The 16,053-nt window shown below is 45.9% G+C and overlaps 1 protein-coding gene across 3 annotated transcripts in view; it reads left to right on the plus strand.

Annotated features, from left to right (window-relative positions):
- LOC125460469 (plexin-A1-like) overlaps positions 1–7,841 on the plus strand; it is a 512,196-nt gene extending 504,355 nt beyond the window's left edge. For all 3 annotated transcript variants that reach the window (XM_059649731.1, XM_059649733.1, XM_059649732.1), the window contains exon 32: positions 7,692–7,841. In XM_059649731.1, coding sequence (XP_059505714.1) covers positions 7,692–7,787 — 96 coding nt within the window. In that variant the 3' untranslated portion in view covers positions 7,788–7,841. The remainder of the gene's footprint in view (positions 1–7,691) is intronic.
- The last annotated feature ends 8,212 nt before the right edge of the window (positions 7,842–16,053 follow it).

Here is a 16,053-nt window from a genome sequence, read left to right on the forward strand (position 1 = left end):
GATGCTGTTCATTAAAATGCCACTGTGTTTAGTCCACTTTGCTGGCTTGCTTCGCAGCAGTAATTAACAATGAATGGAACAGCTTGTGGCAGACACAAAGATTAAAAGAAGTCAGGAGAAAGACAGTCGAGTACCATATTGTTTTGATTAGGTGTGAGCTCCAATTTGAGTTGGGGGTGGCTTTATTGAAATGTCTCTTTATTCGGTGTTATTTTCAAATTCCATAATTAGCTTCAATTCTTTTGCGCAATGTGTACCAGATTGCTCATGGTTGCCGGCCAGCCCTCTGGTTGTGAGCCACTGTGTCCTCTAAACTTTGACATTGCAGACTTTGCGATAATCTACTCGTGATCTTTAAACTGCAGTGCGTGCTGTGTGTCGAGGATGATAGTCATGTCTGTGCAGGGTTTCTCATCTGTTTGCGTGGTCACACAGGTGAGAAGCTTAGAAAGAGTTTGTCCTTATGTTTTTTTTAATTCATTCACGGGATGTGGGCATTTCTGGCTAGGCCAGTATTCATTGCCTGTTCCTTAATTGACCAGAGGGCAGTGGAGAGTCAGTCACACTGCTGTGAGCCTGAAGTCATCTCTATGCCAGACCAGGTAAGGATGGCAGTTTCCTTCCCTAATGGGCATTAGTGAATCAGATGGGCTTTTCCCCAACAAATGGCAATGGATTCATGGTCATCCGGAGACCATTAATTTCAGATTCCTTACTGAATTCAAATTTTGCCCTGTGCTGTGACAGGGTTTGAACCTGGGTCCCCAGAATGTTAGCTGAGTTTCTGGATTAACAATCAGCAATAATGCCACTAGGTCACTTCCTCCCCACTGCCATCAGCTCTCCATTGCCTGCTTACTTAGTAATTTCTTTACATTTCATTCTGTATCCACCCACCCCCATAACCCATAAACTAACAGGACTAGACAGGGCGAATGCAGGAAGGATGTTCCTGATGACTGGGAAGTTTGGAACCAATATCACAGTGTCAGGATATGGGGCCATTTAGGACCGAGATGAGGAGAAATTTCTTCACCCAGAGCGTAGGGAACCTGTGGAATTCTCTGCAACAGAAAGTGTTTGAGGCCAAAACATTAAATGTTTTCAAAAAGGAGTTGCACATAGTTCTTAGGGCTGAAGGAATCAGAAGGAATGGGGACAAAACAGAAACAGGAGGTTGACTTGGATGATCAGCCATAATCTTATGGTGAAGCAGACTGAAAGAGCCTCCTCTTCTCCTATTTTCGCTGTTCCTTAAGAACTAGGACTCGCGTATTATTGTTCCCGGCTCCGTCCCTCATACCCTATATTTCCCCAGGAGAGGGGCTCAAGCCTAATTCATCCTCTCCCATTATAAAGGTCAAATGGTTCCAATATGGGATGTCTCCAAGTGCCAGGAACCTCCATTTATATAACACCCTCTGGAACCTCAGAACATCCCATGTGCTTCACACTCAATGAAGCACCTTTTGAAGCATTTTCGTGGAATTGTAAATGAGGTTACACCACAGAAAGTGGCCATTCGGCCTGATTGTTTCTATGCTGACCCTCTGAAGGAACAGCAAAACATAGCACTGCTGTCTCCAGGATAATGGTAGAATGAAGTGGAACCGTGATGCTGCTGTTGCCCAGTGTGCTCTCAACACTGCCACAGCTCGGCTGTGAAGAATGGTAGATTCTATCTGTCATCGCAAAGAGATGGAGAAGAGCTGCCGACAGAGGCATTGGATTTGCACTGTGCTCCAGACCAAGGCCCAGGCCTCAATCCTCAGGCCTTAGGCAATCTGTGTACAATCCCTGCTCCATAAGACCATAAGACCATAAGACATGGGAGCAGAGAACAGCCTTTCAGCCCATCGAGTCTGCTTGGCCATTCAATGAGATCATGGCTGGTCTGAGAATCCTCAACTTCACTTTCCAGCCTTTTCCCTGTAACCCTTACTGATTAAATATCTGTCTCTCTCAGCCTCGAATTTGCTTAATGACCCAGCCTCGACAGCACTCTGTGGGAATGAATTCTGCAGATTCTATGCCCTCTGAGGGAAAAAAAATCCTTGCCATCTCTGTCTTAAATGGGTGGCCTCAGTCTGAGATGATACCCACTGGTCCCAGACTGTCCTGTCAGGGAAAACAACTTTTCCATATCTACCCTGTCAAGTCCCCTAAAAATCTTGTGTGTTTCGCTAAGGTGTCCTGTCAGTCTTTTAAACTCTCATGAGTACAGGCCCAACCAACTCAAACTCTTCTCATAAAACAGCCCGTCCATACCTGATATCAGCCGAGTGAACCATCACTGGACTGCCTCCAATGCTTGTATATCTTTTATTTCAGTTCTGACTGTAAAAAAAAATTAAGACCTTGGAATTATTATGTGAGGTGGTGAATAGATTGAGACTTCTTTCAGAAAGCGGGCAAAAGGACCAGCAAACAAACAACATCTTGCTCACAGTGTAGAGTTTCATTGTCACACGGTCTTTAAAGATTCATTTGTTTTTTGTTAGAAAGACACAGTTAGGCATAATACTCCCGCACAATGACTGTCAGAAACCGGGAGACCCGCTGACCGGAATTAGTGATTTAGGACAAGAACGGGTTTTGCGAAATCTGCTAATCCACTGATGTTCTTTCCAATTATAGTTGTTCAGCTGAATAATTCATAGACATTTTATTTTGGTCGAAGGCTTAACACGAACATGCTAATTAGTAGCATCTTTGATTAATCTGCTGAATTCCAAGATTACAACAGAAACTGCACCTTAAAAGTACTTTTTTGTCTGCTCTGAGATGCTGATAAAGGGACAATATAAACCCAAGTTCTTCTTTCTTTATTACATGCATTTCATAGGAGTGTTTCTGGCTTATTGGAATTGTGTCTGTTTTCTTTAACCTTTTCCTCGTGGAAACAGGAGGAAGCCATTTGGCGCTTTGACTTGGTTCTGCCATTCAATTTGATCATTGTAGGTGATAGACAATGTTTTGTGAGTTACTCATGGCAGGATCCCTGGACTCTGATACATGCCTGTAACTGCTGTGTTTATATTGGATTGTCTAGCTCAGTTTCTCGTCAATGGTAGCCTGCAGGATATTGTTAGTCATAGAGTCATAAAGTTGTATGGCATGGAAACAGACCCTTAGTGCTGGCCAGATATCTGAAATTAATCTAATCCCATTTTCCCATTGTTCTGAAGTGCTCATTTTTATTTGTGACTGCTTATAATCCTATTCTAGAGGCATAGGAGTTGTATAGCACCGAAAGAGACCCTTCAGTCCAACTCATCTATACCGACCAGATATTCTAAATTAATCCAGCCCCATTTTACCAGCATTTGGTCCATAATCTCACTATTCGGGCGGCGCGGTGGCTCAGTGGTTAGCACTGCAGCCTCACAGCACCAGGGACCGGGTTCAATTCCAGCCTCGGGCAACTGTCTGTGTGGTGTTTGCACATTCTCCCCGTGTCTGCGTAGATTTCCTCCGGGTGCTCCACTTTCCACCCACAGTCCAAAGATGTGCAGGCCAGGTGGATTTGCCGTGCTAAATTGCCCGTAGTGTTCTGGGGCATATGGATTATAGGGGAATGGATCTGTGTGGAATGCTTCAAGGGGTGGTGTGGACTTGTTGGGCCAAAGGGCCTGTTCCCACCCTGTAGGGAATTTAACCTAAACCTTTCCTATTCATATACCCATCCAGATGCCTATTAAATGCTGTAATTGTACCAGCCTCCACCATTTCCTCTGGCAGCTCATTCCATACCTGCACTTCTGTCCAAATGAAACGTTACCTCTAGGTCTCTTTTAAATCTTTCCCCTCTCACCTTAAACCTATGATATCTAGTTTCATACCTTTGAATGTCAACAGAAGTGGTTAGATTGTTCCATTTTAAGGATGGTCATTGCCCGAGATGAGCTCTCCTATTACAGTCATACAGCACGGAAACAGACCCTTCGGTCCAACCAGTTCCTGCCAAACATAATCCCAAACTAAACTAGTCCCATCTGCCTGCTCTGGGCCATATCCCTCCAAACCTTTCCTATCCATGTCCTTATCTTAGTGCATTTTAAATGTTGTAACTGTAACTGCATCCGCCACTTTCTCTGGAAGTTCATTCCACACACGGACCACCCTCTGTGTATAGAAGCTGCCCCTCATATCTTTTCTATATCTTTCTCCTCTCACCTTAAAGATATGCTCCCAGTCTTGAAGTCCCCCAACCTAGGGACACCGACCATTAAATCAATCTGTGCCCCTCATGAGTTTATAAACCTCTGTAAGGCCACCTGTCAAACTTCTATGCTCCAGTGAAAAAATCCCCAGCCTTATTATTGAGACTGGGGGTTATTTGTGGGTTAGGGGACTGAGTGGGATAATGACCAATGGTGATACTGAATGGTAGAGAAGACTCAAAGGGCTGAATGGCCTAATCCTGCTCCGATTTTCTGCATTTCTCTCTTCCTTCTTTTTCTTGTCATTTGCTTGGATACTGGCCCAGTGTCAAATTTTGTTAGGCAGGGAGCCACCATTGACTGTTTTACTGGTTTAACGGTGTAATATAAATAGTTTACTGGGTCATCACCGGCCTCCATGAAATGATGATCCCTGGCTCAATGATTGTCTTGTGAGCAAAGATTAAACAGGTTGGGACTCTACTCATTGGAGTTTAGAAGAACAAGAGGTGATCTCATTGAAATAGGATTCTTAAGGAGCTTGACAGGGTAAATGCTGTGAGAATATTCCCCCTTTTGGGTGAGTCTAGGACCAGAGACATAGTCTCAGAATAAAGGGGCACCAATTTAAGACTGAGATAAGGAGGAATTTCTTCTGCTGAGAGGGTTGAGGGTCTTTGGAACTCCTTGCCACAGAGAGCTGTGGGGGCACAGATCTTGTGTATATTTAAGGCAGAGGTAGATGGACATTTGATCAGTCAGGGAATGAAGGGTTACAGGGAAAGGGCAGTAAAGCGGATGAGAGGAATGTCGGATCAGGTATGATCCTGTTGAATGGCAGAACAGGCTCAAAGGGCTGAATGGCCTAGTGCTGTTCCAATTTCATATGGTCCTACGCTGAGTGTAAGTTGTAAAAGGACTCTGCCATTAATCAGAGGCAGCAGCTTGATGCCACTGTCTCTGAGGCAGAGTCTGTGGAGATATTGATGGAAACTATTGACTGCTGAGAACTGTCCTTCATTACCCCAACGCTGAACGCAATAATGAACTTAGTGAGATTGTTAATTGTTAATGGAGCACCGCCCCCCCCCCCCCCCCCCCCCCCCCAACTTCCTCCAATTGGCAGTAGGCTCGACACTCACGAGCTGTTTAATTGACATTCTCCCTCTCGGGCACTATTGAACCGTGGTCACCTGCAGTGATGCCATGATGGGAAATATTGAGCTGCTCAGCAAACCTGCTCGAAACGTGTCATTTCAAGAAGGTTAGGAGGGGCCATGACTCCCAAAACAAATTAAGAGACCAAGCACTCTGGGATTTTGTACCCGGTATTGCAAACTGATAGAACGTAGAACAGTATAGCACAGACCCTTTGGCCCACGATGTTAGATTAGATTCCCTGGTGTGGAAACAGGCCCTTTGGCCCCACAATTCCACACTGCACCTCGGAGCATCCCACCCAGACCTATCCCCCTATAACCCACACACCCCTGAAGACTATGGGCAATTTAGCATGGCCGATCCACCTAGCCTGCACGTCTTTGGACTGTGGGAGGAAACCAAAGCACCCGGAGGAAACCCACGTGGACATGAGGAGAATGTGCAAACTCCACACAGACAGTCGCCCGAGGCTGGAATCGAACCTGGGTCCCCGGTACTGTGAGGCAGCAGTGCTAACCACTGAGCCACCGTGCCACCCCAATGTTGTGCCAAACATGATGCCAAATTAAACAAATACCTTCTGCCAGGCCTTGGTCCGTATCCCTCCATTCCTTGCTTATTTATGCCCTCATGTATCTGCCTTCTCCACCACCCCAGCAGCACATTCCAGAATTCTGTTGCTCTCAGCATAACAAAACTTCCTGCTCACATCTCCTTTGAACTTTCCCCCTCTCCCTTAAATGCATGGCCCTAGTTTTAGACATTTCATCTCTGGGAAAAAGATTCTGACTATCAACCCTATCTATGCATGTCATGACTTCTATCAAATCTCCCCTTAGCCTGCACTGCTCCAGAGAAAACAACATGAGTTTTTCTAGCCTCTCCTTATAGCTCATACCATCTAATCCAGGCAGCGTCCTGGTGAACTTCTTCTGCATCCTCTCCAAAACTTCCACATCCTTCCTGTAATGTGGTGATGGGAACTGAATGTCGTACTCTCAGTGTGGTCTAACTAAAGTCTTATAAAGCTGCAGTTTTTGGCTGCATTGATGGTAGGTCTATCTCTGGGGGTGGAGATTCTTTCTTCAGTAAGTGAAGCTATTCACCAGAGAGTCCTGCACCACAAGGTCAAGCATTTTCCTTTAGATTGCCACTGTGACTTGCAGTCAGCTGTAAATTGTCAGAACGGTGGAGAATCTGGATTATTATAAAGACAGCTCTGGTTTCAGGATGTCCTGAAAGCACCCTATAGATAACCATGCAGTATAGCCACTGTGGTGGTTTAGGGAAACACAGCCGCAACTAGTGATAACTAGAACTGGTGATGGTCATCAGGGGATAAATGTTGGTCAGGACAGGTAGGCACCCTGCTCATCTACAGAATAGTGCCATAGAATGTTACAGTGTCCATCAGAAATCTCACCTCTGAAAGAGATCCCCTCTGACAGTGAAGCACTGCCTCAGCACTGCACTGGGAAGGGGCTTGGCTCCATAACCATCTGACTCCACAGTGCCACTGAGCAATGACTGAAGTACAGTGAAGTAAGATTGTAAGCTGGAGTAGCAGAAATAGGCCATTCAGCCCATTGAGCCAGCTCTCCATTCACTGAGCTCATGGCTGATCTGATAATCCTCAGTTCTGCTTTCTTGCCTTTTTCTCGTAACCTTCTGGTCCTACACTCTATCTCAAGGGGAAGCAACCTTTCCACAACCAACCTGTCAAGTCCCCTAACAATTTTGTAAGTTTCAATAAGGTCACCTCTGATTTTTATAAACTCCAATGAGCACGGGACCTGCCTACTCAGCCTCTCCTCACAGTGGCTCAGGGTTAACACCAATGTCTTGCAGCTCATGGGACCTCGGTTTGACTCCAGCCTCAGGTGACTGTGTGGAGTTTGCATTTTCTCCTTGTGTCTGCATGGGTTTCCTCAGGGTGCTCCTGTTTCCTTCCACAGGCCAAAGGTGAGCGGGTTAGGTGGATTGACGATGCAAAATTGCCCCAAGGTGTTGTCCAAGGATGCACAGGCGAGGCAGATTAGTGGGGGCTATGGGAATAAGGTGGGACCCTCATTGGAGGGTCAGAGCAGACTTGATCAGTTCTTGACGAAGGGTTACTCAACCCGAAACGTTAACTCTGATTTCTCTGTACAGATTCTGCCAGACCTGCTGAGCTTTTCCAGCAGGTCCTGTTTTTGTCCCTCTCTATGTAGTACTGGCTTAGTGAACCTTCTCTGTCTGTGTCTGACACCAGTCCTGAGAGGAGGCACGGAGACAGTACGCGGCATTCCTTCTGGAGAAGATGGTTCTTGAAGCATTCTGATTAATGGTTTTGCTTTCTCTCTTTGCCCACCCCTTTCTCTCTTTTAGATCTTATCAACTCTAGAGAAGGATGAGCAGGCGCGGAGGCAGAGACTGCGGAGTAAGCTGGAGCAAGTAATTGATGCTATGGCATGTAGCAGCTGAGGTCTCACCAGGACAGGAGTGATGGAGGAGAAAGCAAGGGTGGGATGGGGTGGGCGAGGAAAGAGTGAGCTCGGTTGCCATTCGGAGCCTGCAAGGCTGACTGTCTGTCTGTCTGTGTGCGCGCGCGGGTTGGGGAGGGAGGGATAGGTGGGGAGGGCGAAGGATGCAAGTGGGGTTTTGGGGGTGGGGTGGGCGGGAGGGTGGGTTTAAGGGAGACAGAAACATGAACGGAGCAGTGTGCACATCGGGTCCAGCGGAGACCGGGGAACCGAGCGGGTCCAGGGTGCGGAGCTCCGCAGTGGGCAGATTCCACCCCCAGCAACATTGACCGGAGCGGGAGGGGGTGGGTGGGGGGCTGAAGTCACATAACCTGGGGCTGGGGGCTGGTTGGGGGGGAGGAAGGTAACTTTGGGAGATGAGTCCCTGAGCTGATGAGATGCTGGGACTTGAACTGGACTGCTATTCTCCTCTTCATAGTTAGTGTTACTGCTAAAATTTGCACAATTTACAATTTAAAAAAAAAGGAAGAGAAAAAAAAGTATGAAAAAAAGAGAAGTGATACCACTTTTAAAAAAAGATTGATATAGAACTGAGTTCCATGAGCTTTGATATATTTCCAAAAGGATGTGTTTTGTGCCATTATTTTCATTTGAATGTTCTTTAGTGAAAATACTTGTTAGTTGAAACTTGTGCTATAATTTAAATGTAACATGCCTAGTGACTGATGGTGATAAAAGGGTTAAAAATAACAAAAAAGGTGAGGGGACAAAATTATTAAGAAGAATGTGGTACGAAGGAGAGAGGGAGAGAGAGAGAAAGACAGAGAAAGAGGGACTTCGCGCACATAAAAAAGAGAACTTGTGGAAAGGATTGACTGAGTTTTACAACATGAGGTTTTCCCAAGCTTCAATCCAGGAGTACTCCCTTTTATCGGCATGTGCTGCATCTGAAAGTCCGCGCACCTGGAGTTGTGGAGGGAATGGAACAGCGGGAAGAAAAGAGGCGGTACAGAAATTCAGCGGCTTGTCTGGGAAATGGTAGTCGCTGCTCAGGGGACGGGGAGCAAGGGAAGGTTGAGGATGGGTTGGGGGTGCAACATAGGGTTAGGGTGTGACATGCTCCATTTAAAACACAACCTTCTTTCGTCCCTTTCCATCCCCTTTAAATGTTTCTTGAAAGCAAGACTCAAACCACAATTGGGAAAGGTGATGGTTGTTTTGGGGAACTCACTTCCTTGCCTCCCCCCTCACCACCACCGCCCCCCCACCGGCCCCAACCCCACCCCACCGGTTACATACTCCTTGTGATTTAATGGGGAATTGTCTTTTGCTTCAATGACCTTGTACAGACATCCAGAGGTGATGGCCAGGGAGAGATCAGCTTGTCCTTCAAACATGCCCCCGACCAGGATGGGCAAGACCCACCGCTAATCCCTCCTTCCCTCTTCAACCCACAGCCAGGTCATCCGCTGGGAAAGGCAAAAACAGAGGCAGGCAAATAGCCAATGAGTTAGGGGGGAGAAATATTCAATAAAACTCCTTCCCGATCTCCGGCCCCTCATTCCAGGCGGTCACTTTGTCCATCAGTTACCTTCAAAGCCACTGACTGACCTCTCGCACAATGCACTGTTGAGGAACAATATCTTCTATGCAATCCCCTTTGTCATGTCCCACGACAGGGTGTATGCCTCTGAACTGCTGGTTTAAGGTATTTCTAAGGAAAGTGCAATTTGTGTAGCACTTTTCCACATGACTTCATGATTCATGCATGCTGTTGGTAGAGGTGAGAATTGTATGAGAGCCATCAGGAAGAGGTAAGAATGATCTGTGGAATAATGTCTGTGAACCCAAGACCTGGGCCGGAAAGTTTGTGGGCGTCTCCTTTACAATTGTGGGGCAGGACCATGATATGGTTGGCACAGATCCAGCCTTGCTCCGAGAGGCTTGAATATGGAGCCATGCTGATGTTCTTGAGGGAGTGCAGCATTGTTGAAGGTGCCATCTTTCAGATGAGCTGTTAAACACTTGAGCCCCATCTTTAATTTTAATGCTTAGTCCAATTTGAATCCCGTGTATCGGTCTGTGAAATTGCAATTTTTTAAATACCCGATGGCAAATGAACCTTTAACTCAACGGACAGAAATGTAAAGAGGTCTGTTTGCGGCAAATAATTTGATTATGGTTTTGGGACGTTCAGGAACGTTGATACAGCTCAAGGAAGGTAAACTTCCAAGTTTGATTTTTAAAGGGAGCATGTTGCATCTAAAGATTATTTCAGTCTCTGGGGAGAACTCAGCTGGGAGAGGGTGAGAAGCATAGTGTCAGCCAGGCAGCTGGGTCTGTCAATTTCTCCATCACTTTGTGTTCTCTCACTGTCACCAGGGAACAGGTTTTGGGTCCTCAGTGGTTGTGTTAGTTGTATAAAAACTGTGCTCCTTTCTCTTCTTCTAAAATTATTCGAAGGAGGATGCACATTCCCAACATCGAGTTAAGTGCAAGGCCCTCGAAGAATCAGTGATCACTCCACATCTTTCTTTGAGAATTGCTTGCCATTTTCAGTTGAAGCAGCTGTTGAAATGCTTGAGATAACAAGGTGTAGAGCTGGATGAATGCAGCAGGCCAAGCAGCATCAGAGGAGCAGGAAGGCTGATGCTTCGGGTCTGGACCCTTCTTCAGAAAAAAATCCATTTTCTGAAGAAGGGACCAGACCCAAAACATCAGCCTTCCTGCTCCTCAGATGCTGCTTGGCCTGCTGTGTTCATCCAGTTCTACACCTTGTTATCTCAGATTCTCCAGCATCTGCAGTTCCCACTATCTCTGTTGAAATACTTGTGTCTCCAAATGACGAAATGGAGGTAGTTTCCAACATTTCACCTGGAAAATGTTTAATATTTTGTGGCTTGTTTCTTGGTTCCTTTAACCAGCTTCCTTTCCACACCTCTGGGGCAGATGGGGCATAAACCCAAGCCTTCTGGCTCAGAGATAGGGGCACTGCCACTGTGCTGTAAGAGTCTTTTTGAGGTGGGGGGGGGGTGTGTAAGCAAATTGGTTTAATTAAGTTTGAGGTAGGAGGTGCAAAATAGGTAACATTTGAATACTCCAGTCTGTCCATCTCTCCATCGCCCTCCTTGCTCTGGGATGATAATCAGTATCTGCCAAACCTGGGCTCCATCTGACCCATCGAGGATGGTTTTTGAAGATTGAGGTTGTTTAGAAGTGTTTTTGACCAACTCTGCAGGAAGGTCAGTGAGGGATTGTACCGAGTCCCACCGGAGTCATGTTGGACTGAAATAATTGGGTAACATTTTGCCTGGAAGATGACTCAGCGGTGAGCTGACAAACCTGCCAACCTACCCCAAAGCAATGGCACACTGTGGGTGGGCTACATCATTAGAAAGTGGAATGTCCACTCCTCAGGCCCAGGGAGAGAGTCTCACCTTCTGGAACTGCTTAACCCAGCTCTTACAGACCTATCGACTTCGGAAACAGAAGCAAGAGTAGGCCATTCAGCCCTTTGTATCTGTTGCATCATGATCACCCAACTCAGTCCCCTGTTCCTGCTTTCTCCCTTGTAGTTTTTGATCCCTTCAGCCCTCAGAATTAAAGGAGAAACAAGTTCCAGAGCAATGATGGATCCCAGATAAGTTGAGGAGGTTTTGGATGGAAGGATTGGGGAGGCGTTTACCCCCTAATATAACCAGCTGACTGTGTCTATCAGTTGGCTATAAGAGCTGTGAAAGTAGGAAGACAGGGACATTCTATCTTCTATCAATGAGCAAAGAACTCCTTCCAATGATACTTCCCCTTCATCTCCCCAATTTATATTTGTCTTTCCAAAACTGGAATCCCCAGTTTCACCTGCCTGCCCATGCCAACTGGAAGGTGGGACAAGCAGGGGAAACATTGGGGGTCAACTGAACTTTTCACCAGCTCAGTTGATGCCTAACTATTAATTTGCATGTAATACGAGCCATCATCTCCAATCTCCTCACCCTCTGTTATGAGGCTGAGCTCAGGGGAGGGTGAAGGAGGTGGCAGTGGGTTAGCTATTAAGCCAATTAAGCTATTAAGGCACATGCATGCTTGCCTAAAACACACTGGTGAGGGGACATGTGTCATTCCCTGCCAGTGCTGAGTATTTTTAGCACTTTCTGTTACTACTTCAGAACTCCAGCATCTGCAGTATTTTGCTCGGGTTCACATGTAAAATAATTCACTGCCATTGTTGCTGTTGGTGACCACGTTTCATGCACAACTGACACGCTGTTCTCTCTTTTCTGGCAGAGCCTACACTTTCATAAACATACCATTCCTGGCTATTAGTTTTTTTTTGCCTCTTGCTTTCAGGTCATCGCTCAAATTTGCAACAATCAGGTGAACGTCACCAGTTTACCTGCTGCATAGAACTCCATGTCTTTACACTTTTTGAGCTGCTTGAATTGAGGGGCAAATTGCTCCCCTTTTAGATGCCAACTTGGTAATATCGCGGGACTGAACTGAGGTAACTACTGCGGAAACTGGGAAATGATGTTGTAAAGGATGCTCTTCGGAGGAACAGGAGCAGAAGTGGGCCGTCCAGCCCATCACTCATTAAAATCACACCTAATCAGATCTCGACCTTGGCATCATAGAATCGCTACAGTGTGGAAGCAAGCCATTTGGCCCATCGAGTCCACACTGACCCTCCGAAGAGCATGCCACCCAGACCCACACCCCCTACGTTATCCCTGTAACCTTGCATTTCCCATGGCTAACCCACCTAACCTACACATCCTTTCACACTACAGGGCAATTTAGCACGGCCAATCCACCCTAAGCTGTGCATCTTTGGACTGTGGGAGGAAACCGGAGCACCCGGAGTAACCCCACGCAGACACAGGAAGAACGTGGAATCAAACCCAGGTCCCTGGTGCAGTGAGGCAGCAGTGCTAATCACTGTACTACCCAGTTAGCACTGTGTTACCTCCCCCCCACGACTCAAACTTGATTAATTTTAATTACCCGACTGTTCTTTGAAGGATAGCATTCCAAACTCTAAGAAGCCTATTAAAAAAGAAATTCATCGTCCTGTCCATCTTAATTGGGAGACTCCTCATCTTTAAACATTGCACTCTCATTCTAAATCCCCTCCGCCACGAGAGAAAACATCCCAACTCAATATTCGCCATTCCACGCACCCCCTCAGAGTTGTATGTATTTCAGTAAGGCCACTTCTGAGTCATCTCCTAAACTCCAGTATGGCCACATTGGGAGACTGCAGAGGCTGCATTATTTCAGATCTAATTGAGCTGTAATGAGCTGGAGAGTTGCTGTTGCTAGGCACCTGAACTGTCTCAGCTGTGTATTAAAAAAAAATCAGAACATTAGCCCTGTTCACAAGTTTGGGATCGACGGGACTAACCATTCGGGTCACACAGGCAGTTGAAAAGTGGGACTTTTTAAGAGCAAAATATATCATACAGGAAATTGCCAAACCACCTAAAGGAGCAGTATGATTTCTGGCATCCTGAATCCCAATTCCGAAGACATGAGCTTAGGTGTGAAATTCAGCCTGAAGCATTCACATTTTCTTGCCTACAGGCTCCCCAGTGACTGGGCCTCCCAGTTGAAAACAGCAAGTAATTTCATTGTTCGAAGTTCTGATTTGCAAAATGAAGAGTTCAGATTGTATATTGGCTCACAGATCTCTCATGTGATTGTCTTTGACTCTCAATGAAGCCATCAGGCAATTTAAAAAAAAGTTTCACTAATTAATAAAAATTGGCATTATTGCACACTTTATTCCAACAACACATTTCTGATAAATATGACAGTATACATGGGCAGTTCTCTTCAGAAAAGGTTCATTTCACTCATTCTATAGAATTCCTCTCACATTCCTTTTTTTAATATGTGACTGTTCCCTGTAGCTAGTAGAATTCTCTCTGCCACCAGGCTCTTTGGATACTGTCAGTTCTACTTACAGATTATCCAATCCCCAGCCTCATTCCTTAACAATCTCCTTCAGTATCTGGAGTTGGACCATGTGTGCCCTGATTAAATTTTGCTGGTACTTGAACGGTTTTATGTGGGAGGCTGCTTGAACCGTCATCAGGTTGCATGTAGCCCCTGATTCTGTGGCAGCTGTGTGGGTCTTGCTTGTATTCTGGACATCACACTAAGAAAACCTTTCCTTGGTGAGGAAAGCCAGTGGTTAGCACTTAATCCAAAGGATAAACTCTGAACCACTTTAGACTATGCTAGCAACCTTGATTGGCTGCCAAGGGGAAAGTGTTCCTTCAGCAGGAATATTGTGCACTGAGAGCTTGCTCTAAGCGTGTAATCAACTGGAGCTGGGATCTTTTTTTCCCTTCTAACATTGATCTCATTACTCAAAATCATGGTCTACAGTGGAACCATTTTGTGAAATAAACCTTCATTGACTTTTAATCTGACCCCTTCCTTAGAACAATTATGAACATCCTGGTTCATCAATACTTATAAGTGCCGTAGCATTGTACCTTCAGGCTTGTGAGCATTATTCAAAACACTGGCACATTTGGAACTGAGTGGTGCTGTCATGCCGTCTGTTTCTGACAACCGGCTGTTTGTCACTGGGTTCATGCACCTTCCACGCTCTATTTCCCGAGTGTGGGACCATCGCCTGAGCCATGTCTTCTCCTCAGTGGTGTGAGTAAGGGGTCACACGGGTTGTAGATCAGAGTGCCCCTCCACCCCCGTTCTGAGGCCGAATCTCTCGGAGGGAAGCCACCAGTGAGTGGACAGTGGGTGGGTGGCAGCCTGGACACTCAACCCCAAAACACCGGAACTGGTCTGTGGGAGCATTTCCTCTCCGTGACCGGCATCACCGAAACGATCAAATTGATGGAAAAATTGGCTTGTGTTTCTTCGGTGAGTGGATACGCAGAGATGGGTTGTGCGCTTGGTTAGCTCAATGCCTTTCGTTCCTTGGGTTAACAGGTGCCAGGTTGAACAGAGAGACGAAGAGAGAGTGGAGGAAAGAGAAAGAGAGAGAGAGGAAAAAAAAGTATTTTGAAGGTCAAAAAACCCCTAGTTGTGTTGTTTTCAAGTCTCTTGCCTCAAGGCCAAGGGGCCATTGCATGACGGAGCTAGATTTTAGTGTGTGGTTTCCTCCTTCAAGTGCAAGCATTGAATAAAAGAGGTCAGAAAGCCTCGGGCTTTATATTATGTTTTGTATGGATAGATAATTATAACTGTAAGACTCATTTCATTACAATGGTACTAAAAGTCTACTTCTGGTTTAAATGCAATCAAATGGATTTTAATACTATATTAAGATTACTGATTAAATTTATAAAATTGTTTCAGACTTGAAGCGACTGTGACAATTTGGCTGTGTAACTTGCGCTGTGTAAATATCATGCCTTCCTATTTTGAAGTTCTGCAGATTTACTACTTGTACATAAACACGAACATCAGGAAAGATTAAACATTTTTGCTAAATAAAAAAGAAGAAAAGAACGGAAGCCTGGTTTTGTTTTCTTCCACATTTATGCACTGCTGTTCGAATGGACGAGACTGGGATGGGAGTTAGAGAAGGATTTTGGAATGTTACAGGGCAGAAAGAGCCCATTGCCCTGTTGCAGGTGGGCTAGCTCTCGGCTTGTCCCACTCCTCAGCTCTTTCCACATGAACAAAGAACAGTACAGCACTGCACAGGCCCTTCGGCCCAAGATGTTGTGCCGAACTTTCACCCTAAACCTAGGGTCTATCTAACCTCCACCCCTACCTTATACTATCATCCATATGCCTATCTAATAGCCACTTAAATGCCCCTAATGAGGACGACTCCACTACCCTCTCCGGCAATGCATTCCACACCCCGACCACTCTCTGAGTAAGGAACCTACCAATGATGCCTCCCCTATATCTACCTCCACTCACTTTAAAACTATGCCCCCTTGTAATAGTTACCTCTACCTGAGGAAAATGTCTCTGGCTGCCCACTCTATCTGTACCTGAGGTCATTTTGTACATCTCTATCAAGTCAAAAACAAAAGCTGACCTGATCAGTGAGTGCCCATTTTGCCAAGACCTGGGATTCAACCAGGGGCCTACAGCTCTATCAAGTAATACGTGCTCCCAACTGAGCCATTCCAGCATGAGCCTGCAAGTGTTTTATTTTAGGAATAGAAATGGGCCATACAGCCCCTCCCCATTCCACCATTCAATGAGATCATGGCTGATCCGTGGCCTTGCTCCATATATCTGTCCTTGGCCTCTTCATTGAAGGTTTTGTGAAGCAA

Source organism: Stegostoma tigrinum, chromosome 11 (assembly GCF_030684315.1).
Source record: "Stegostoma tigrinum isolate sSteTig4 chromosome 11, sSteTig4.hap1, whole genome shotgun sequence".
NCBI classification, from domain to species: domain Eukaryota; kingdom Metazoa; phylum Chordata; class Chondrichthyes; order Orectolobiformes; family Stegostomatidae; genus Stegostoma; species Stegostoma tigrinum.